Source organism: Fomitiporia mediterranea (genome assembly GCF_000271605.1).
Source record: "Fomitiporia mediterranea MF3/22 unplaced genomic scaffold FOMMEscaffold_6, whole genome shotgun sequence".
In the NCBI taxonomy this organism is placed as follows: Eukaryota; Fungi; Basidiomycota; class Agaricomycetes; order Hymenochaetales; family Hymenochaetaceae; genus Fomitiporia; species Fomitiporia mediterranea.
The window spans coordinates 1,828,450-1,849,632 of NW_006760391.1; the positions used below are offsets into that span (position 1 = coordinate 1,828,450).

General features: G+C 48.2%; 10 protein-coding genes across 10 annotated transcripts; 5 read left to right on the forward strand and 5 right to left on the reverse strand.

Annotated features, from left to right (window-relative positions):
- Positions 1-1,242: 1,242 nt before the first annotated feature.
- Positions 1,243-2,996, forward strand: FOMMEDRAFT_28525 (NAD-dependent formate dehydrogenase; the record flags this gene model as incomplete). Its single annotated transcript, XM_007266530.1, has 11 exons — positions 1,243-1,248; positions 1,304-1,378; positions 1,443-1,487; positions 1,539-1,592; positions 1,676-1,738; positions 1,797-1,976; positions 2,037-2,211; positions 2,268-2,326; positions 2,410-2,794; positions 2,883-2,903; positions 2,980-2,996. The coding sequence occupies 11 exons, from the start codon at positions 1,243-1,245 to the stop codon at positions 2,994-2,996; spliced, it is 1,080 nt and encodes a 359-aa protein (XP_007266592.1).
- A 448-nt stretch (positions 2,997-3,444) lies between these two features.
- On the reverse strand, positions 3,445-4,792 carry FOMMEDRAFT_85131 (histone acetyltransferase GCN5; the record flags this gene model as incomplete). The annotated part of the gene is made up of 4 exons (XM_007266531.1): positions 3,445-3,632; positions 3,733-3,921; positions 4,021-4,402; positions 4,463-4,792. The coding sequence occupies 4 exons, from the start codon at positions 4,790-4,792 to the stop codon at positions 3,445-3,447; spliced, it is 1,089 nt and encodes a 362-aa protein (XP_007266593.1).
- A 1,431-nt stretch (positions 4,793-6,223) lies between these two features.
- Positions 6,224-7,253, forward strand: FOMMEDRAFT_156246 (uncharacterized protein; the record flags this gene model as incomplete). The annotated part of the gene is made up of 5 exons (XM_007266532.1): positions 6,224-6,597; positions 6,669-6,754; positions 6,807-6,946; positions 7,015-7,064; positions 7,130-7,253. 5 exons carry the CDS (start codon positions 6,224-6,226, stop codon positions 7,251-7,253), a joined length of 774 nt encoding a protein of 257 aa, XP_007266594.1.
- Positions 7,254-7,776: 523 nt separating this feature from the next.
- FOMMEDRAFT_20101 (uncharacterized protein) lies at positions 7,777-9,129 on the reverse strand. The gene is made up of 11 exons (XM_007266533.1): positions 8,959-9,129; positions 8,874-8,896; positions 8,698-8,822; positions 8,619-8,638; positions 8,543-8,568; positions 8,449-8,483; positions 8,334-8,395; positions 8,272-8,282; positions 8,181-8,222; positions 8,079-8,127; positions 7,777-8,019 (listed from the first exon to the last, which is right to left on the reverse strand). The coding sequence occupies exons 1-11, from the start codon at positions 9,101-9,103 to the stop codon at positions 7,892-7,894; spliced, it is 666 nt and encodes a 221-aa protein (XP_007266595.1). The 5' UTR covers positions 9,104-9,129; the 3' UTR covers positions 7,777-7,891.
- Positions 9,130-9,311: 182 nt separating this feature from the next.
- On the forward strand, positions 9,312-12,061 carry FOMMEDRAFT_85254 (DEAD-domain-containing protein; the record flags this gene model as incomplete). Its single annotated transcript, XM_007266534.1, has 3 exons — positions 9,312-9,403; positions 9,453-11,466; positions 11,564-12,061. The coding sequence occupies 3 exons, from the start codon at positions 9,312-9,314 to the stop codon at positions 12,059-12,061; spliced, it is 2,604 nt and encodes an 867-aa protein (XP_007266596.1).
- Positions 12,062-12,239: 178 nt separating this feature from the next.
- On the reverse strand, positions 12,240-13,970 carry FOMMEDRAFT_107912 (EXS-domain-containing protein; the record flags this gene model as incomplete). Its single annotated transcript, XM_007266535.1, has 4 exons — positions 12,240-12,936; positions 12,999-13,196; positions 13,262-13,462; positions 13,537-13,970. The coding sequence occupies 4 exons, from the start codon at positions 13,968-13,970 to the stop codon at positions 12,240-12,242; spliced, it is 1,530 nt and encodes a 509-aa protein (XP_007266597.1).
- Positions 13,971-14,193: 223 nt separating this feature from the next.
- On the forward strand, positions 14,194-16,082 carry FOMMEDRAFT_168012 (N-terminal nucleophile aminohydrolase; the record flags this gene model as incomplete). Its single annotated transcript, XM_007266536.1, has 9 exons — positions 14,194-14,306; positions 14,363-14,469; positions 14,533-14,631; positions 14,696-14,777; positions 14,839-15,120; positions 15,194-15,233; positions 15,297-15,391; positions 15,463-15,579; positions 15,664-16,082. The coding sequence occupies 7 exons, from the start codon at positions 14,194-14,196 to the stop codon at positions 15,357-15,359; spliced, it is 786 nt and encodes a 261-aa protein (XP_007266598.1). The 3' UTR covers positions 15,360-15,391; positions 15,463-15,579; positions 15,664-16,082.
- Positions 16,083-16,256: 174 nt separating this feature from the next.
- FOMMEDRAFT_140708 (uncharacterized protein) lies at positions 16,257-17,744 on the reverse strand. Its single transcript, XM_007266537.1, has 3 exons — positions 17,422-17,744; positions 17,200-17,367; positions 16,257-17,123 (listed from the first exon to the last, which is right to left on the reverse strand). The coding sequence occupies exons 2-3, from the start codon at positions 17,355-17,357 to the stop codon at positions 16,430-16,432; spliced, it is 852 nt and encodes a 283-aa protein (XP_007266599.1). The 5' UTR covers positions 17,358-17,367; positions 17,422-17,744; the 3' UTR covers positions 16,257-16,429.
- Positions 17,745-17,943: 199 nt separating this feature from the next.
- On the forward strand, positions 17,944-19,477 carry FOMMEDRAFT_84695 (kinase-like protein; the record flags this gene model as incomplete). The annotated part of the gene is made up of 4 exons (XM_007266538.1): positions 17,944-18,266; positions 18,356-18,545; positions 18,603-19,271; positions 19,334-19,477. The coding sequence occupies 4 exons, from the start codon at positions 17,944-17,946 to the stop codon at positions 19,475-19,477; spliced, it is 1,326 nt and encodes a 441-aa protein (XP_007266600.1).
- Positions 19,478-20,386: 909 nt separating this feature from the next.
- On the reverse strand, positions 20,387-21,078 carry FOMMEDRAFT_156253 (uncharacterized protein; the record flags this gene model as incomplete). Its single annotated transcript, XM_007266539.1, has 6 exons — positions 20,387-20,415; positions 20,471-20,562; positions 20,616-20,651; positions 20,705-20,807; positions 20,884-20,990; positions 21,062-21,078. 6 exons carry the CDS (start codon positions 21,076-21,078, stop codon positions 20,387-20,389), a joined length of 384 nt encoding a protein of 127 aa, XP_007266601.1.
- Positions 21,079-21,183: the final 105 nt, after the last annotated feature.

The window sequence follows — 21,183 nt, forward strand, 5'->3', positions numbered from 1 at the left end:
GTTCAGGTTTCACCGGCTATGAGGGGATTCATTTGTTACCTATTGGAAGATACGAGTCCGAGAATAAAGCGGAGCGAAGACCACAGTATAGCTACGAGAACTTGTTATTCATGTCCTGCCAGTGTATCGGAGCGTGCATGTAATTCCTATTGGCCAATTATAATTGGTTCCGATGATGCGAATTGTTCCGTGTGGCATTGCAGTGTCTCCAAGGATCAACAAATGCGATAGACAAGCTGAGTCAGGTTGGTCGCACAGAACAAGCAAAGTACTGGCGAGTGTGGGAGATAACTGACAGATTGAGCAAAAATAGAACGATCATCCGACCAGGTTGGGGAAAGAGTCGGAGCAGAAGAAAGTAAACTCGGTGAGTATGAGAAAGGACAACGTTGAAGACATTCACCCGCGATTGGTTAGAAAGAAAGCCAAAATATTCGGGTCTGATCGGAAGAGGCAATTTCTTACACTTGAAGCACGTGCTTTAGCCTTATTCGTCTATCAGCAAACGGAAATAATGAAGTCATCGTGTTTAATCCACAAAGTCCTTGGCCTCCAATCACTCCCGCGAACCGTGGAATACTTCAGTTCTGGCAACATGCAGGTTGCTGCAAAATATGTCATTCATGTCTAAATGTCTAGGCCAAGCGCACGTGCAGAAGAGGGAATCGCACACGATCTAAGCTCGAGCGGAAGCGCCATAATGCATGAAGGTCCAGCTGACTGCCGTGAGTGAATTCTCCGCCGTCATCTGAACAATGGGCGGTATGTGGATATTGGATCACCTAAGGCGGAAAGATACGGCCCAGGACTAGCAAATAGACTAGCAACCATGCCACGGCCCATGGTTCACTGGATATTCGTCTGTTCTTGCACGGAGCTGAGCGGGATAAGTGGAAATGGCTTGTTCAACGTGATGGTACAGTCTACTTTTGTTCCGACGTTCCTCTGCCGCCTCTGCCGTACACTGGAAAATAATTTTCCGGGAGGGAGTATTACTATAGTTCCTTTATAAGTCTTGAGAAAGTCAGAAGTCCTAGGTAGTTCAAACCGCCTCGGTCGCAACGAGTCAGCTGCTCTTTCTGTTCCTTTAATCACACACCCTTGGCACTCCGGAACACCCGCACTCAAACCATGTCTGCATTTCGTTTATCCAAGGCAATTGCTAGAGCATATAAGACCCCTGTCCGATCCCACATCTCATCCATCTCAAGGTCTCATTTCCACTCATCTGCCCCTGCCAACATGAAGGTCAGTTCCACTTATAAAGTACTCCTGCGCTTCAACTGATAAAGTCGTCCATTAGATTCTCGCTGTACTCTACGACGGTCATGAAGCTGCTCGTCAGGAGCCTCGTCTCCTCGGCACGACTGAAAACAAGGTTCGCGCCCTGCAGCATACAACATTCTATTTGATCAAATATCAGTCTAATTGTATGCACTTAGCTTGGCATCAAAGAGTGGTTGGAGAGCTTGGGGCATGAATACATCGTAAGTTGTTTCATTATTATGGCGGTCCTCGAAGGCTGAGCATCTGTCCAGGTAACGAGCGATAAAGAGGGCCCCAACAGTGCTTTCCAAAAGCATATTGTTGATGTACGTCGTGCGAGAGATTCCCAGTACCCACCTGTCCTCTGTCTCCGCGTTATTAATAGCCACGTCGTTCCGTGTCCATGTAGGCCGAGGTCCTCATTACCACACCCTTCCACCCTGGTTATCTCACGAGGGAGGTTATGGAGAAGGTGCGAAAGTACCCCCTTTGCATTCACGCGATCATGGTTCTGAATTCACTTTGGACAGGCGAAGAACCTAAAAATCTGCGTGACAGCGGGAGTCGGTTCGGACCACATCGACCTCAATACCGCCGTCGGAAAGGGTGTCGAGGTCTTGGAAGTCACTGGGTCGAACGTTGTTTCAGTCGCCGAACATGTCGTCATGTCGATCCTCTTACTTGTTCGGAACTTTGTACCGGCTCATGAAGTATGCATATGCCATTCGGTGCTATTATTTTTTTAAAGCTAAATGGTCATCTTCTTCCAGATGATTGAGCGTGGAGACTGGCAAGTGTCCCAGATCGCACGTAACGCATTCGATCTCGAGGGGAAGGTAGTCGGCACTATCGGAGCTGGACGTATCGGTTACCGTGTGCTTCAGCGTCTCGTTCCTTTCAACACGAAAGAACTCCTATACTACGACTATGCTCCGCTACCAGACGGTCAGTACATAATCGTCAATATGTAAAGTATTGATTCGTTATAACTATCTACACAGATGCTGCAAAGGCCGTCGGTGCCCGTCGGGTAGAAGACTTGAAAGACTTCGTCTCGCAGGTTCGTCAAAACTCAATTTTCTACTATTTATTTATTTCAATCTAAACCCTAATGTATTATTATTATTATCCTTGCGCAAACAGTGCGACGTTATCACCGTCAATTGCCCCTTACACGAGGGCACCCGCGGACTAGTGAACGAGGAACTGCTCAAGCACTTCAAAAAGGGTGCATGGCTCGTCAACACTGCTCGTGGAGCGATTTGCGACAAGGACGCTGTTGCAGCGGCCGTCAAATCCGGTCAGCTAAACGGATACGCTGGTGATGTATGGAACGTACAGCCAGCACCGAAGGACCACCCATGGCGCACGATGAAGAACCCTCTCGGAGCGGGTAACGGCATGGTGCCCCATTATTCTGGTACGACTCTCGATGCGCAACGGCGCTATGCGGACGGTGTCCGCAAGATTTTGGAGAACTACTTCAGTGGAGCGCCTCAGCACCCGCCGGATATTATTATTGGAAAGGGTGAGTTTCTTTTTGAATAGATTTCTTGGCTGATTGATGTCGATATGCTGATGCTGATTTTTTACCAACGCGAATTTAAACCCATCAGCTGGCTACGAGACCAAGGCTTGTGAGTTGAACTCAAATTCCATGTTTTCTTTTTGTTCTTCGTTTCTCATTGATCTGATATACTTTCTTTAAAATAGATGGTCAGCGCAAGTGATCCCCGTGTTCCAAATCCAAATCAACCAAATTCAAACGTTGTACACCAATGACACATTGATTTCTTGTACATATCTTCTTCTCCCGTATGTACCGATCAATCCGTTGTACTCGTCGTGCTGTACCATGAAGTTATTGTTGAATAAAATTTTTATGAATCATCCGTGCAAGGCTTGCCTTACATGTGATTAAGAGAAAAAGATAGCAGATCGAATAAACGTAGTTTACAGGGCTATGTGTACACGATATTAAAATATTAATATTATCTAAGAGTCGAATAGTCGAAACGCAAAGCAGGATAAATTAAGTACTAAAAACAAAGTGAGGCCTCGGAGAAGACGAAGAACAGAACAGGGTAAAGAGAAAAAAAGAGAAGGAAAGAGAAAGAACGTCAACAATCCGATAAATCCGGCCGAATCAACCATACTCCACACACATCACCACACATGTCACTCGATTTCGACCTTCTGGACGTGCTCTTTCAGTAGCTTCTCGAGTTTCATTGCGTTCTTATAGTACACCGAGCCTTCCTGGTTATATGTCCGGCAATTTCGGAACACGAGCATGGCGTCTGCTACGAAGGAATCCATAGTTGGGTATAGGTTGTGTTCGAGTTTATGTTCCATAGTACTAAAATCTGTGTATTTTTTGAATATATAAACGAGTCATCAGGTTAGTTACTGTTATTTTTCTTCCATCGGGGAAGGCAGGGGGAGGAGGCCTTTGAGGAGACGTACCCATGGGATTCTTGATGACGCTATAGTAATCTGGTACGGCCTCGGGGTTGACAGGTTCGCGAAACGCCCACGACGCGGAGTGATTCTGGAGTTCCACGAGGATGCGACTCATAGCCGAATACAACGGGCTTTTGGCGTAATACAGCTGGGACATCTCGGCTTGCATGTCTGGTGTCCAACCTGTCTCTCCTGAATTATTATACCAAAAATCCAAAACAAATCAAGTTTTCAGTTAGTCTACTGTCAACAACCGGGATTCTAGGAGAAAGAGAAAGAAAGCGTACTAACGTAAACCTGGGACGTCTTGTGGGTCGACTGTGATACCTTCTGGCATCCCCTCTTGGAATTGTGGTAACCCAGGATGAACGACGTGACTCTTGCTCATTTGTCGGATCTTCGTAAGGATTGCTTCACGCTGCTGCGCAATGAGTTCTTGTGTGTTGAGGTAGTCGACTTTAGGTAGCATATGGCATTCCATGATCGTTCCACCCTCGTAGTCCTTGATATAGCCAGCCCATACAGCACGATCTAGAGTAATTTGCTTTGAGAAACCTTGTTTTTGGAAGTATCCCACTGCGTAGTTGTCTGCGTATGTAAGGAAATGCATCATATCTGGATACGTTTTCCGGATGTGCATTTTGAAATGGTTCATGAGCATGCCACCGTAGCCCTGCGTGGCGCGTGGACAAGTATCAGCCACATGTTGGAAATTTGTAATCTAGAGACACACCTTGACTTGGTCGACGGAGGCTGTGGCGAAGAAGACAATTTCTGCGAACCCTCTTTGCGGGAACGGTCGATAGCAAATACCGCCTACTACCTTGTAGCCGTGTTTGATAATTGCGAGCGCCTTCGAATTCGTGTCGAACGTTAATCGGGCGATATACTCCCTTGGCATCTTGGGTAGCTGTTTTTGAAAGAGGGTCTTCAATCCAGTCAGAATGATTAGCGACCGAGGCGTCTTATCGTTCTCGACTGCGGTGACCTTAATGACGCCAGTCCGCATCTCCGCATATACAGCCTTCTCTGGTCGTAATGTACTCTGTGAATAATAACTCATGTCAGATGGTGGCTAAAGAAAAAGAAGCAAATGACAAAGTGGACCCACAGGTGTTTGTGCAGTGGTACCCGTGTCTACGGTGACGCCAGTCGCCAGCCGTGACAACTGTTTGTCATCAACCTCGACTTTGATCTTTGTCTCATGGGACAAAGCGCCATTCATTCGGCCATTCATCTTAGCGCCTTCAGCTGCTGAATGCGGCTGCTCAGACGGTAAGGACGTATGTGATATCTTCTTCCCAGTGCCTTTACCGCCAGTTTTTCCGCTCCGATGCGGAGCTCGCTTGCCGTTCGTCTTTGAGGCTCCAGTCGTCCGTGGTATTCGCGCGGCGAGAGGACGGTCTTCTTCCTCTTCGTCGTCGTCTGGATCGCTTAAGGACGAATCGGTCTGGTGCGACGTTCGTCGGCGCTTCTGAGGCGGCGGTGGCGCATCACTCAAAGAAGAGTCTGGAGACAGGAGGTGCTTCGATGGAGATGCTAGAGCTTCTGATAGATTCGTGAAGGGATAAAACGGAGTGAGGTGACTACTCTGCATCCTAGTGATCGGTGAACAAAGGAGACTTGCCTGGTGAACCCTCAGACAACGGGCTGGACACGTGTCCAGGAAGCTGCATCTGCTGGCGTAAGGAGTCGATGTCCTCATTTGAGTAGTCGAAATCGAGAAGTCTTCCCTCATCCTTTCGAGATTAAAGTCACAGATCATGGAGCATAGCAATATATAAGCAAGCGGGCTTCTAGACAATACATAAGCGCCGAAATCGCGCACCTAATTTATCCATGGAACCCAAGAAATGCACAAGAGGGGAGGTGAATGCTCAAGTGCGGGCGCTAGATAAGCACAGGGCTGGGACGGACGCACCGATAATAGTTCATCTAGCCGAATTGCGACTCTGGCACGACGAGCATATTCAGACTTGCCTAACCGATGCTCGTCCGCTCCGTGGCTCTTGGTATCATGGCCACATGCACATATGCTAAGGTAACGGGAGTCCTTGTCCTCGTCGTCAGAGCCATATTGGTTGAGATCAACGAGCGAATGTTCGTTGGCGTAGTTAGACTCATCTGAGTCGAGAACAAGAACAGTACCAGAGCGCGGATGCAGACCAGGGCAAGAATCACACTCGGAACAACGGGAGTGTCTAGCAATTTTGAGTACTATCGCATTTTTGCTGAGTGATTTTGGATCGAAGCCTGCAGGATAGAGCGTGCTCATCACTCAGGACGTTGAGCAGGAAGACCAAACAACTCTCGGTCGGCAGCACGGGAGTTGTCCGGCACAGCGATCACGACTCGTGACCTGCTTTTCTCCCACACGCGAAGATCGTGCACACCGAAGAGCAGCGCGCACTCACACTCACGTGCTGCTTTTTGCTCGTTACAACATGTCCTCATACACTGTCTAGACTTTTTATGCCCTGATTTATTGTCTACTATGGTCACTTTCCTTGCCTTCACGTTACTGTCTTTCCTCTCGTTCTGCTTCGCAGACTCGGAATGGATCGAATATCCGCCGTCAGGTTTCGCGTCAATGACCCACTACGGGCTCCCGCTTGATGCAATCACAGCTTGCGGCTGCGTACCAGCTAGCACGCACTATCCAACTGCCGCGCTCGGCCAACTAGCATACGGGAGTAGCAAGGCATTCGGACCGGGTTGTGGACACTGCTTTAATCTCACTCTGCTTAATACATTTCTTTCCGACCCGCCGTTCTTCCCGAACGTGACGAAGAGTGTTGTCGTTAAGATTACTGATTTGTGTCCGTTCGTGTCTGAATGGTGCACTGCGACTAATAGCAAGCCGAATCCGTGAGTCGCATTCTAGCTAGTAATGATTTCGGAAATAGTTAAAAACCTGATCTTATGTTCTTTACATGTAGTGCTGGTCATCAACTAAACTTTGACTTGGCTTGGCCGTCTACGAGTATACCGGACGACTTCTTCCCAAGCAATGCAAGTTTATATGGTGGGCGATCATAAAAATTATCCTGCCTTTCTTTTTCTCATACATCGTTTAGGATACACGGATTTCGGTGTCTGGAATATCAGCTACCAGAGCGTCTCGTGCGACTCTTGGATGGGTGCCTCCAACATATCTGCCTTCGGAGTCGTTCCCGACCTAGGTCCAGAATCAGTTTGCTGTCCGACTGATCCATTTGTACGTGCTCTGTCATACCACTTGCTCCACATCTAGTAACTAATCTGTCTTCCTGGTTTAATTTACAGACAAGCCCCAATACCACCTGTGCATCTTACTCAGACCTGAACGGTTTACCGTACGTACTCTTCTCTCACCGTAAATCATACTCCATACTTATTGATTTTGATTTATCTTTTACAGCCCCGAAGCAGCACCAGCCGTCAGCTCATCAACTACCACAAGAAAATTCATACCCTTGGACCTACATACCCTGGTTATTTATTTCGCTGTTGTCATCTTATCGTTGTGTTCTATTTTGCTGTGATCTGTGATGGACATATGGACATACATGGATAATATTTTTATTTGATCCGTTTATCTGTAAGGATTGTATTGGGCTAGTTTGGATTTTCACTTGTTCGTTTGTATACAAGTATTAAAGTAATGATCGGAAAGGATTCCATAAGTTAAGGGCTGAAACCTGTGAATGAAAGACCTGAGGAGAATAATAGTATGATAGATGTTAAATGATTCATTTCTCCGGATCCTCGCTGCGGACTTGCTGATATTCACTCCTTGACGATTCTCTGCTCAGGACACGTTTCATCCATCGGGGACCACCGCAATACACAAACAGGCCAAACGGAACGACCAAGACGATGAAGCCAAAGAAGAGATACTGCAAAGGCGACGAGAGCGTGGGGTACGCATAACCCTCCTCATCCTCCGCAAGCGCATCCTCTTCCGTAACAGCTGTCGTTGTTGTCGAAGCAGGTGTAGCTTCTTCACCTGCCGGCATAGTAGTCGCAACATCAAGCATCTCCTCCGTTTCTTTCACGCCCATTGTTGTAGTTACATCATCGTCATCCTAAAAATAAAAAATCCACAATATATTTGTCGGTCACGAATCACATTTTGGAAGATACAAAGGTGACGAGTGGACTGAGGCTACTTAATGTAGTCTCAGAGCTCGGCACGAAGAGGCACCTGGTTCCCGTCTTCATCCACCTGAGGCTCGATTTCGAGCTCTCCGCATTCGACGATGATGACGTCTACTTCGGGACGGTCTTGTGCGCCTTTCTTGACGGTTTCTATAGTTAATTATATTATGTTAGCATATTGTATGATCGTGAACATAAAGGTGCTTTACCAATTGCGCGAACGACATCCATGCCGTCGATAACCTTGCCAAATACGACCTAGAGACACGGTCTTAGAAACTAAATTGTCACAAGTAGAGAAAGTTGCATACGTGACGTCCATCGAGCCAGCTCGTTATGGCGGTGGTGATGAACTATCAGATATTTGTTAGATAAGAATTCGAGCATAAGTTATTTACATACGAATTGCGACCCTGGAGAATAATAGGTCAGTATTATGTCGATGTAATCAAACCTTTACGCACCGTTAGTGTCCCTGCCTGCGTTTGCCATGGAAAGAATTCCAGGAGCAGTGTGCTTGAGTTTGCTACGCAGCTAATGAGAACGCGATACTGCAACAGGCTCGGCTGCAAGACTCACAAGTTCTCGTCCGCAAACCTGTCGCCGTAGATTGACTACAAGCAGATATTATTCACGATTTTCATTTTCGGAAAAGGGACACTCTTCGAATTACCTTTCCGCCGGTACCATCACCCTTAGCTGTCAAAGCATCAATAAAAAGTTTCATCAAGCGAGCAGAATTTACTCACTAAAGTCTCCACCTTGGATCCTTTATTGAAACAACGTCAGTATGGACTTGCGAAAATATCAAACCCAAAGGACGCGTACATAAAGTCCTTAATGACACGGTGGAACTTGGAGCCCTTGTAGCCCATTCCCTCAGGGAGTGCCGATCCATCCTTCTTGACACCAGTAGTGAGAGCGCGGAAGTTCTCCACCGTCTTGGGAACAGTCTGGATTTTCCATAAGTCTCGACGCGAAACAGCAAGAACAAGTCAACGTACTCCACCGAAGAGACCCATAGTAACTGAAGAGTGCAATTTTATATCAGCAATCGTATCTATACTGGCTATTAATGAGGACACTGACTTCGTCCAAGGTCTTCGTCACCATGTTTGATGTCGAAGTAGACCTTATGGGTAATCTTAGGCCCCTTAGCGGCCTCAGCAGATTGGATAGTAAAGATGGCCGCGAAAGACACGACAAGGAAGGAGAGGAAGAGCTTTGCGTACATGCTTAGCTCTCTGCGGGGTAGCCTAGTCTGGGTAGTTATATATGAAAGGAAAGAAGGGAAGAGAGATGAAGACGCGACGTGTCAACTTGAAGGGACATCCGACCGTGTATACCGTCGATCACTTTATAGCGGCAAACGCCGTTCCGATTGCAGAATCAGACTCCTGCCAAAAAATTATGGTCCTGTTCCTGCTTCTTGGACACTTTTCATGGACGACGGAATTATACTGAACATCGCAGAGTCTCCCGAAGAGCCTATCCGTCGGAGAAGCAATGTCAAAGGCGGAAGATGGACCGATAGGTATGTCGACGCTTCCAATGCTTTAGGCGTTTTCTAACTTCAATTCCAGAGTCAAAGCAAAGCGAGTGCAGAAACGCAAGAGTACTACTGGGACTACTTCTAAGGTTCATCAAACCGACCTTCAACCGAATGCAGTTGAGCTTGACGAGAGTCCACGACCAGCGAAGAGGTCTCGCCAGGTTCCTCCACAACATCAGGAATCCCGTCATTCTGAACCGGACCGTCAGTCCAAATCAGCTAATACTGGTCGTGCTCCTCAGATAATATCATCGCTCTTCACCTTCAACCCCAAGGTTGATGTTGAAAGCATACCTCGATCACCTTCCAAGATAAGCAAGCCCAGTAATGCTCCTCTGACGGACAAGTCCACCTTCACCGGACTCGGTCTGGATCCCTTAATAGTCACTCACCTTGCGTCAAAGATGAACATATCAGCACCGACATCCATTCAGCGCGAAGCCCTCCCACCACTACTTTCCTCATTGTCCGAAGATACTTCAGAGAGGGACGTCTTCATACAAAGTCAAACGGGTTCCGGAAAGACTCTTTCATACCTTCTCCCCATCCTCCAGGACCTCCTCCCCTTGAGCTCCCTTTCTTACATCGATCGCTCCATTGGGACACTCGCTATCATCATCGCACCTACCCGTGAACTCGCAAAGCAGATATCGGACGTCTTGGAGCAACTGCTGAGCTTGCGTTTACGACCTCCTGATGAAAACGTAGACGATGCTACTGCTTCAACACGACTTACACGATGGTTAGTTTCTGGTCTACTCATCGGAGGAGAAAACCGGACGCATGAGAAAGCTCGTTTGCGCAAAGGTCTTCCGATATTGGTCTCTACACCTGGTCGCCTCTTAGATCATCTTCAAAACACTTCGTCATTCAACGTAGGGAAATGCCGATGGCTCGTACTAGATGAAGCCGACAGGCTTATGGACCTTGGTTTCGAGGAATCGATCAAAGGAATCTTACAAGCTTTGGAGGGACGGCGGAGGTTAGCTATTCAAGCGGTAGAGGAAGGGAAGAGTATGGAAGCCGGTGGATGGGATTGGAAACGACGACGACGAACTATACTCTGTTCTGCTACTATCAAAGAGAACGTACAACATCTCGCTGGAACAGCACTCGTGAAGCCTATTATCGTCAAAGCAATGGAAATCGAGGAACCATTGGATTCGACAGCAAATCCCGACAGTCATGCTCAGGGCAATGATGCACACAAGGATGGTCAAAAGTTCACTCCACCCTCGCAACTTCTCCAGAAATACGTCGTAGCTCCGTTGAAGCTACGCCTTGTTGCTCTCGTCGCTTTGCTACGAACTCTTCTCTCCCAATCACATGCTCGAAGTGGAACAAAAATCATTGTTTTTCTTAGCTGTACCGACTCTGTCGATTATCATTGGAAGCTTCTGGGTGGATCATCTATCGATGGAACCGCTACAGAAGCGGATGAGTCGGAGGACTCAGAAGCCGAGGATCAAGACGACTCTGAGGATAAACTGGGGAAGAGAGCAGAGGAACGAATCGCATTGGCTTCACCATTCCTCCCTCAAACATCCATCTACCGTCTACACGGTTCACTTCCATTACAAACCCGACAAGCATCTCTCAAGGGCTTCGCAAGTCCTCAAACAAAATCACAGTCAAAGGATTCTAAGGATGTGCAATCGAGTTCTTCAATATTATTATGCACGAGCGTCGCCTCGCGAGGCCTCGACCTCCCTCTCGTCCGTGCAGTCATACAATACGACTTACCCACAGAAGGAGGTGCAACGGAGTACGTGCATCGTGTTGGACGTACAGCTCGTGTTGGTAAAGGAGGTGAGGCGTGGAGTTTCGTCTTACCAAGTGAACAAGGTTGGGTTCATTGGATCGAGGAGCGCATGCATGACACACACAAGACAACTGACGGAGAGAAAAAGAAGGGGGCTACTCTGGTTTCTGCTAGTGTCGAGAGTGTTTTGAAGAGTGGGTTCGGTGGGAAAGGTGAGGAGTTTGAGGAACGTGCGACGCAGGTGCAGTTGGCGTTTGAGCGATGGGTTTTGAAGCGGAAGGAGGTGAGTACAATCCTAGCCCTTGACTGTCACAGTAGTGATTCACGCTTCCTCCTTCATGTACTAATACCCTTCTTTATGTCGGTTCTTTTCATGACAGCACGGTGACCTAGCACGCAAAGCATTCCAATCACACATGCGAGCCTACGCAACACACCCTTCCGACGAGAAACACATGTTCCACATTCGTAATCTCCACCTCGGACACCTTGCCAAGGCGTTCGCTCTACGTGATGCCCCAGGAAACATCACACAAAAGCAAGGAGGAAGGAACAGCTCAAGTACAAGGAAGTCGGCGAAAACCAAAGCGCGTAGACGAAATCAATCGTATAGTATCAATAATGCGGACGATAAAGATAATCTCGTCCGCAAGACAGCAAAATCAGTATCTCAAGCTCCTTCCGAAGACAAACAAGGAACACGACGTAAGAATAATCGGAACTTGGAACACGATACGACCGCAGAAGCTCGTATGCAAGAAGTTGTACGCCGACAAGGTCGACTTGTCAAGAAGGGTGGAGTGCTTATGGCGAGTGGGACGGACGAGTTCCAAGTTGCGGGAGGTTATGATTTGGAGAAACTCGTTGGTTCTCGATAACACTCTATTCCCCTTTTCCTTTGTATTCTGGTGGTAATTTAATCTCATCGCGCAAGCTTTCAACCATAGACCGGTAGTTCATGAAGATATCAACTAACTTACTTAAATTGTATAGAATAAAGACAACTAGTGTAGTGTATCTAGAATATCTATAAGGGTATATAACAAGGAGGTAGGATCAAGGTAGAGCATCCTGAGACCCAATTTTCGTATTTATTCGAGCATCATCATACCTCCCATTCACCACTTCACCCATCTCCATACCAGAACCCACCCCAACACCGTCATCACCATTAAAACTATACTCCACATCACCCTCCTCCCCCTCCCTCCTGTCTTGCAACAGAACATACTCCCCCCTCTCCCTCTCCCACTCCCACTCCCTTTTCACCAACTCCCACTCAACACGAAAGAAAACCCACACCCACCTCCTCAACAACTCCGCAAGCTCAAGCCAGAAAAACAACAACGCCCCACTCACTTGCGCGTGCAAATGTGCAGAAAGCTTAAACGACCAGGTGAGTCTTAAGACGAGGTTCGCGAAGACTGCGAGTGGGTATGCGGGGAGGGGGAAGAGGAGGGTTGGGCGGAGGCCCCAGGGATATGAGTGTGGGCGTCGTGAATATGATGGTTGAGGGGTATAAGGAGAGGACGTAGAGGTATTTGTGGACCCGTTTGGTAGGGAGGGATGTCGAGCATGTATTATTGGGGAGTTGCTGTCTAGAGAGGATCGGCGGGCTTGAAGAGTAGGCAGGAGTAGAGGTTTAGGTGGTATTCGAGGGATGTTTTGTCCCGTCTTCAAGAGTTCAAGTCCCCAGTCGTTCGTCACGTCCCACCAGAATGAGTATAGTGAGTTCACGACGACAGAAAGTAGCCTAACAACCAAGGTCTGGTTAACGCAAAGAAACGAGGGATAAGGAGGCGGAAATTTAGATACCATAAACGAAACAGTGGATGTTCTTCAATCTCAGCTTCGGTTGCCAAATCCGATGCAATGTCTCTTTGTGCAGCTGATAAGAAAATGACGGGGAAAGAACTGGCATACTTGAGTGCGTTGTATAGTTGCTTTTTATCCGTTGTCGTTGGTTGCATATAATCGATGATACACTGTCGGAACCGGACAGCATACGGAACACTAGAGAAAGGTAGACATTAGTAGGAGCTGCTGGCTGATACCTTACATAAATTGAATCAACTCACCTTAGGAGACACGGTACCATTAACCGTGTCCAGCCATATTGTTCGGGGAATATGAGGAGGCTTCCACCAGGCATGAACATGCAGAATGATAACCAGACATCGCCGATGACTTTTGCAAAAGAGGTGAAAATATCCGCGAGGACCACGTCGCAGAAATACACTGGGACACTTGACGGACTAAATAGGCATCTTTTGACAGCACTACACAAAAAAACCGTCACATTTAGTTAGCTTTGTATCGACACGGTGCTCAACAAATATTGAATAGCTCATACATAAGAAACATATCGCGCACTCGCTTCTCGAGAATCTCAAAGGGCGAGACAGCCAGCATGACCACGACCAACATAGTCACAGCAGGCATCCACTTAAACAAATCCACTAGAGCAAGGTCGCCATGTGTCGCAAGTCGAAACAGTGCCCATCCCGTAAAGACTACAAACGCGTACGCGATACATAGACGGTACACTGCGCGTGCCAGAGCAAGCACATCAGGTGGACCCGAGCTCGTAAGGCGCAGTGGCGCGTGTGGATTCGCGTCGAAAGGTCGAATGTCGAGTGCCGCAGCCGCGTCGATACCAAGGATGTGTAGGCCGTGTAGGTTTGTTGCCCAGCATAGTATTCCGGTACCGGCGAGGACGAGAACACGGAAGGGAAGGGGGAAGGAGGCGGCGAAGGGAGCCTCGATTGGTACGCCTTCAACATCCATGGGGAAGTATGAACAGGTCAGAGAGGAGAGTGCAGAGTAAACATCACTTGAGGATTGAAGGGAAGGCTTTTTGGAAGAGCGGAGAGAAATGGCCTGCGCAGTCAGTCGATGGCACAAGTGGCAAGTGCAGTGAAATTGAAGACCACGTGTGGCGATCGACGCATCCAGATTTTCCAGAAAGAAATAAAAACGCAGATCATCCCTTCGCGGCTTCCTCTCGACGATGTCAGCAGTAAATAATATCGATGGTTCATGGCTCATTGCAGTCCACGGAGGTGCAGGCTACCATAGTACAGATACGCCTTCAGAAAGGGCTGTCAAGTATGCGTTACGCTCGTAAGTAATTTCATTCATTGGACTTCCTAAACCTATCCAGATGCTCTGTGAGCTAGGGCATGCAGCTCAGCTATAGAAATATTGAAGAATGAAAGAGGGGAGAGCACAAGTGCAGCTGAACGTGCTATATGCGTCCTTGAAGACGATGCTTGTTTAAATGCCGGTACGTCTTCCATGCGTTTCATACCTTCCCTCTCGAGGACTCATGTATTCCGGATTCGATCAGGTTACGGTTCTTACTTAACTATCGACGGAAACGTAGAGTGCGATGCATCAATAATGAACGGTGCTACGCATGAATTTGGGAGTGTTGGCGCTGTTCAAGGTAGCGTCTTCTCAATACTCACATGATAGATTTTTGATATTAATCCTGCTTTGGAATAACTCAGGCGTCAAGAATCCCGTTTCTCTTGCTTCAGCAATAATGCAGAATTCTACGGAACCACAGCCTCTTGGACGTGTTCTACCTCTGTATGCATTTCTTCCCAATGTTTCGATATATAAGATCGCATGCTAACAGTAACTATACCAGAACTCTTGTCGGGCCAGGAGCTCACGCCTTTGCCGAATCCTCAGGCCTGCAACTCATTGATCCCAATTCACTGATTTCAGAACAAGCCCGTAGAGAATGGGAGAAGTGGAAAACGCGATTTGAGAGTTCCGTAACGTCAGTCCAAGGACCGAATATACCGGAGTGTCGTTCTAGAAACTTCACGTTTGCTACGACCTCCGAAGCGGAAAGCTCGCATCTAGAAGATACCGTCGGCGCAGTTGCTTGCGATATGAGTGGTAGGATGGCTGCTGGTGTCTCAAGGTATGACCTCTTCCACCTCCCTCTAAAGAGTCAAAATGAAAACGATTGCATGATTAATTGCTTTTCTTTGTAGTGGTGGCTTGCTACTCAAATATCCAGGGCGCATAGGAGAGGTGAGCCAACTCGATTGCCTTTCCTCAATAATAATCCCAATATGAAGATACATCCGAATTAAGAGGCAGCAGTCTTCGGTGCTGGTGTCTGGGCTCATTCACCTCCCAATGCACCTACTGGTGTAGCGTGCAGTGTATCAGGTTCGTCATGTATCAAAGTAACAAAAGCCGCTCTTTATGTAACTAATTGCAATCATAATTTCTAACTTCTATTTTATTGTATGGTTAGGTACTGGCGAAGCGATTATTCGTTCGATCTTTGCGCGTACGCTCGCACAAGCTCTCAGTGCAGTGCCTCCAGAAGATACACATAACGTTCTTTGTTCACAGCTTGAAGCGTTTTGTGGTGAGTCTACGACTTTACGTCCTTATCACTTCGTATTTTGTATTTCGATGTGAAGACAATTGAGTTGACCGAAGTTCGTCTCAGAGGAAAACGGTGCACGCGAAGAGGCGAACGTAGGCGTGCTCGTTCTAACAAAGGAACCCATTGATATTGATATGGACGACGAGAACGCGTCAAGTTCAAGTTCAGACGATTTCGATTCCGACATAGAAGTTGACCCACTTCCGCGTCCGACCTCTGAGGTCAAGGATTATGATATGAAGGTTGCCAGCAGTTCAGCTCCACAAGTTCCCAGCGAAAACCGCGCGGGACAACAACACAATCCGCAAACCGAAAACCTGGAAAGGATTCAATCCAGGAATACCAACACCAACACTAATACTAGTATTAAATTACGACTCTGGTGTGCTTTCACAACGCCAAGCATGGCAATAGGGTATGCATCTTCACAAGACGAGAAACCACGCGTATGTCGTACTTCTCCCTCGATACAATCAAATTAATGAGAAAACTAATTACTAACCTTGCAATTTTGTCGGGTTGGCCTTTGGTTCTTCGTCTGGTCTAGACTCACATTCTACGGCATCGAACTCGTCGGAATCCGGGCGATAGGTGGAGCGTTCATGTTACTGCACTTCCCTTGTCGAGATGAACGTGTACATTGGTAATATGGTATTGCTCAGATTCCGTTCATGTGGTGGTATTAGATGAGATGTAGGCGCCGGAGAGAAACAGAGAGAAACTCTATATGTAGTAATTATAATTACCGGGATATAAATGACATGCATGCAAACCAGATAAATACACCTCGCGAAGTTCTAGCCAGAATAGATTCGAACGAGCGAATGGATCACTGGACCTTTTGCTGTTGCTGAGTGGAGGTGAGGCGTTCTGTTCGTTCACGCCAACCGCCATCTAGACGGTCTAACAAGGCTTGGACGGTCTTTACTGCGGTTTTACGCTCTGTACGTGCTGAGGACCATGCGCCGTCTAGAGTGAGGACGTCGAGCCGCAGGAGAGATTGGAGGAGCTCTTCGCCGAGTCGTCGATGCTCAGCCTCGACGTCTGGTAGGAAACTAGAGGGAGGAGGTGCGGGGACGGTTGGCTGAGGAGCAGCGGCAGTCTCTGTGGACGTGGATGAAGGAACGCCGCCTTCGGGTGCCGAAGAAGGAGCCGAGGCGGAAGGTGGAGCAGGAGAAATGACTGTGAGGAACGCGTCTAGAGCGGGTACAATCCGATCTTGCACTTGCTTGAGCTCGTCGCGGATTACGGCAATCGTGCCTTCCTCGGTCGTCGGCTTCGTCTGTGCCGCGGGTTCTTCAGCTGGTGGAGGGACGAGAGTGTGTGCGTTGGCGCCGCCGTCGATAAGAGCGATCCTGCTTCCGCTGCGGAGGCCGTAGGCGGAGAGCGGAGCGTTGTCGTCTTTCATGATGGCGCCAGCATGGATGAGCTTGAATGATGTTGGCGGGAGGCCTGTCTGCTCGGCGAGGATGGCGCGGAGCGTGCCGAGTTTGGTATCGGGAGCGGGGATGGGGACACGGAGCCTGACGCCATAGAGGAGAACGATGATAAGAACGCGTGAATTTTACACGGCACGGAAGATTGAGAGAGGGAACGCACTTTTCACGGCCCCACCTGACGGAAAGGGTCATGGCTGGGTGTGATTTGCGGGGAGAGGTGCCGAAGCGGGCGAGGGCGAGGATGAGAGCAGCGAGGACTGGCAAGAAGACACGGAAGATGGGGTCAGATGATGTTAGTGAGCAAAGTGTCGTCGTCATCGCTGATGAGGTGAGTGGACGTACTGGCAGCTCCGCCGGCGTATATAGGATTGAGCTGGTCTAGATGACGATGCAGGTCGACCATTACAAGAACTACTAGTCACTCTTCGCAAGCATCTGTTCTCTGTTCTGTCCTTCGCAGCCTATAGGACAACCTCGGATGTAAGTAAAGCTGTCCAGTAATTTTTTGTACGCGGCAGTACGCCTGTGCTAGCCCTGTGCACGTGACGGTCCAAGTATGCTCGCCTAACGTCACTTTTTGGCTATATCGCCCGCATCCATCATCCATGGACGACCACTCCTCCGATAATACCATACCGCATCGCTCCCTCTCTGACCCACCTCCTTCCTCTAGCAACACCGCTACCCCGGCGACAACCATGAACGGCGCTCCCCAGCCCCAGTCCTCTCGTGGCAGCACCCTCGGCTCCCTTGCACGTGGTGGACCAGCCGCACCCCGCATTCCGCCCTCACTTCAGGCAAAGATGGCCGCCGTATGTGTTTTTCTTTACCTGAGCCCTTTTGGCCTCCGGCTCGCCATGTGCCCCCGCATCACATCTAACACGTTCCGCCCTCGTCTCCGCAGATGGCCAACCGCGCAAACCAGCAATCGTCCGCAGCAAATGCATCTGGTGCAGTCCACCAACCCGCCGCCCACCCTGGTCTCCTCCGCAACTTCCAGTCCTCGCCCCCACCTCCAGGCTCGCCACCTTCCGCCCGCAGTGGTCTCGCTGCACGACGCACACGTCCAAACTTCAACATTCGGGATATTATCGGGCCCGAGGGAGGAGGCGGTGCTAGTGGTGCAGGCCTCGGACAAGGTGTTCCCCTTGCCGCGCGAGATGAGATGCCTGTCCGACGCCCTCCCGCTGGCTCTGGCAGTCCCTTCTCTAACTTCGATAAAATTGTGTGAGTTTTTACTTCCTTTGTCATGTATCCCTTTGAGGCATTTGAGGGTATCACTGATGCTGTGTATGTTGTATTGTATCTCTTGATAGTGATCCCTCCGGTGCACTTAATTTCACCGGCAAGGCGGTTCTGCATGCCGCGGGCGTAGACTTCTCAAATGGCTCATCTTTTGCAATCAACATGTCTCAAATGCAGTTACTAGAAGAATTAGGTCACGGAAATTATGGAACCGTGAAAAAGGTCTTGCACAAACCGACGAACGTTCTTATGGCTATGAAGGTTAGTCAGATGCGTCGAGCGCCAATAACCAAGGATAGTGTGCTAACGTTATTGTAGGAAATACGGTTAGAATTGGACGATGCAAAACTGAATGCCATCCTAATGGAGCTAGATATTCTACATCGCGCTATCTCGGACGAGATTGTGGAATTCTACGGTGCCTTCTTCATTGAATCCTGTGTTTACTATTGCATGGAGTACATGGACGCTGGTTCGCTCGATACCCTCCAAGTGGCAGGTGTTCCAGAAGACGTCCTTGCACGCATTACGCACAAAATGGTTCGGGGTCTCAAATTCCTTAAGGACGAATTACAGATTATCCATCGTGACGTGAAGCCGACGAATGTCCTCGTCAATAGGAAGGGCCAAATCAAACTTTGCGACTTCGGTGTCTCGGGGCAACTTGAGAAGTCCCTTGCAAAAACAAACATTGGCTGCCAATCTTACATGGCTCCCGAGCGCATCAAGGGCGAATCCCAAAATAACTTGGGGACGTACACCGTGTCTTCTGACGTATGGTCACTTGGTCTATCTATCATTGAGATTTCGATGGGGCGATATCCGTATCCACCGGAAACGTACTCGAATGTCTTTGCTCAATTGACAGCGATTGTTCATGGACCACCTCCCGAATTATCCGACGAGTATTCGGATCAAGCTCAGGACTTCGTACGAAGGTGTCTCGTGAAAGAGCCTTCAGGACGGGCTACGTATTCCGAGATGCTGGTGAGTTTATCAATGCTTCCATTCCATCTCTATTTCCGTGATATAAATGCTTTTATCGATAGGAACACCCCTTTCTTCTCGAGGATCGAACACGAGAGGTTGACATGCGGGGCTGGGTGGAACGCGCGATGGCATACCGCGAGGCGAATAGTGCCTCGCCTGCATCATCAAACTCATCGTCGGCATCATCTACTTTGGAGTCATAGGACCTCTTGCATCTCTTCTAAAAGTCACGATCTAATTCCTGGTGTTAATCCTGAACGATGACGGAGTGGAGAAAATGTTGCCGTAATTGAGGAAAGGGTTTTGGACGACGGCGGTTGATAGCATGGGGATCTTCTTCTAAGTTCCGAGTGACTTCTGCGCTTCTTTCTTCGTCACAATCTACGACCAATAGTGCAAAGCACATCGAACACCGACACGACACCGATTTATATCTTTTCGACACGATCGTCAATGTACAGACATGCTTCCTCATGCATTTGGATCTTTGACATGCTCTCTCCGTATTTCCGATACCCCCCCCCCCCACAGCTGCACACGCATTCACATATCAACCCTACAATTAATTGCCACCGTCCTCGTTGTCCGCCAATCACATCATACCTTACCACCCTTCCTCGCTACGTTTGTGCCATAACATCATCCCTGAACAGAGCAGCATCCTGTCAATTACGGCTGTTAACGAAGAGAAGCGATTCCACTTTGCCGTAAAAATGATCCCCGCGTCCTGCCACGTCATGCATGCATGCAGGCTTGGTAGGTTTCAGGTTTCCAGTACCGGCGACGTTGCATACATGAACGCCACCCACCAGTTTTGAATAAGATGAAGCTGCTGAGCTATAGATGGATAATGAATGATGATGCACAGATGCACGAATGCATACGTTAATAGAGATTGTTCTGCTGTATATTCATTCACACATGTCTTGCGTTGTTGGTGATGGGTAATGGAGCTGGGCTCCTGTGTTTGGATTTTCCCTTGTTACTTGCATATATACAAGAAATTTGCATTATACATGAGGACTACCTAAGAAGTGCTGTGCTTTGCATTGGTATTGGTAATGAAGATTCTCAGTTTGTGTCTTTGAGAGACAAAAAGTCGAATGGATACATCACGTGCCTTGCTCAGAGTCTTTTATGTCTTTTACAGAGATATTCAATTAACATATTTGAAAACACAGCTAGAGAGGACTCACGAGCCAGGATTCCGACGATACATATGGCTCTGTAAGGATTCATACGCATCATCACCTCGTCCAAGATGGATCCGCCAACGTTATCAAGGAATCTGTGGAATGCCACATTATTAGTGCCAACACAATTTAGTTTTGGGTTACTCACAAGTCAACTTTGTCGGGGGAGTTGCTTTCTTCAGGTCTTTGAAAAACGTCAGGCTCTCCTGTAATTAACTGCGTCGTCAGCCCCGATACTCTTCAGCCACTTGCATTTTCTCGTCCGTGCCAGCAATTCCAACAACACGTTTAACCCCCCAAACCTTTCTTTGCGAATTGAGGGTCAACGTTCCCGACAGCTCTGTAACATGGTCAACAAAAAAATCTTTTGCCTTATTATGATACTGATCCTGCGGCTCCGCTTATGACGAGCGTACGGGGCGCCTTAGGCTTCAACATATCTTTCAACGCCCAATATGCCGTAGCACCAGATATACTCAAACGCCGCCTAAATATTGCACTGGTGGGAATGCCGGGTATTTCTCTAGGATTAATATTATGAATCAAGGATAAGCTTCACAAACTCTGGTACTTAGCTTGGACTGTAGAACCTACTTTCTCAGTTTTACCATGTCTTTTCTTCACAACAGCATAATCTGCCCAGTAAGATCGCAATACCTGGACAATATCTCCAACCTTATTTATATTGTCAGTTCGCTTCGTTGCCGCCAACTTGT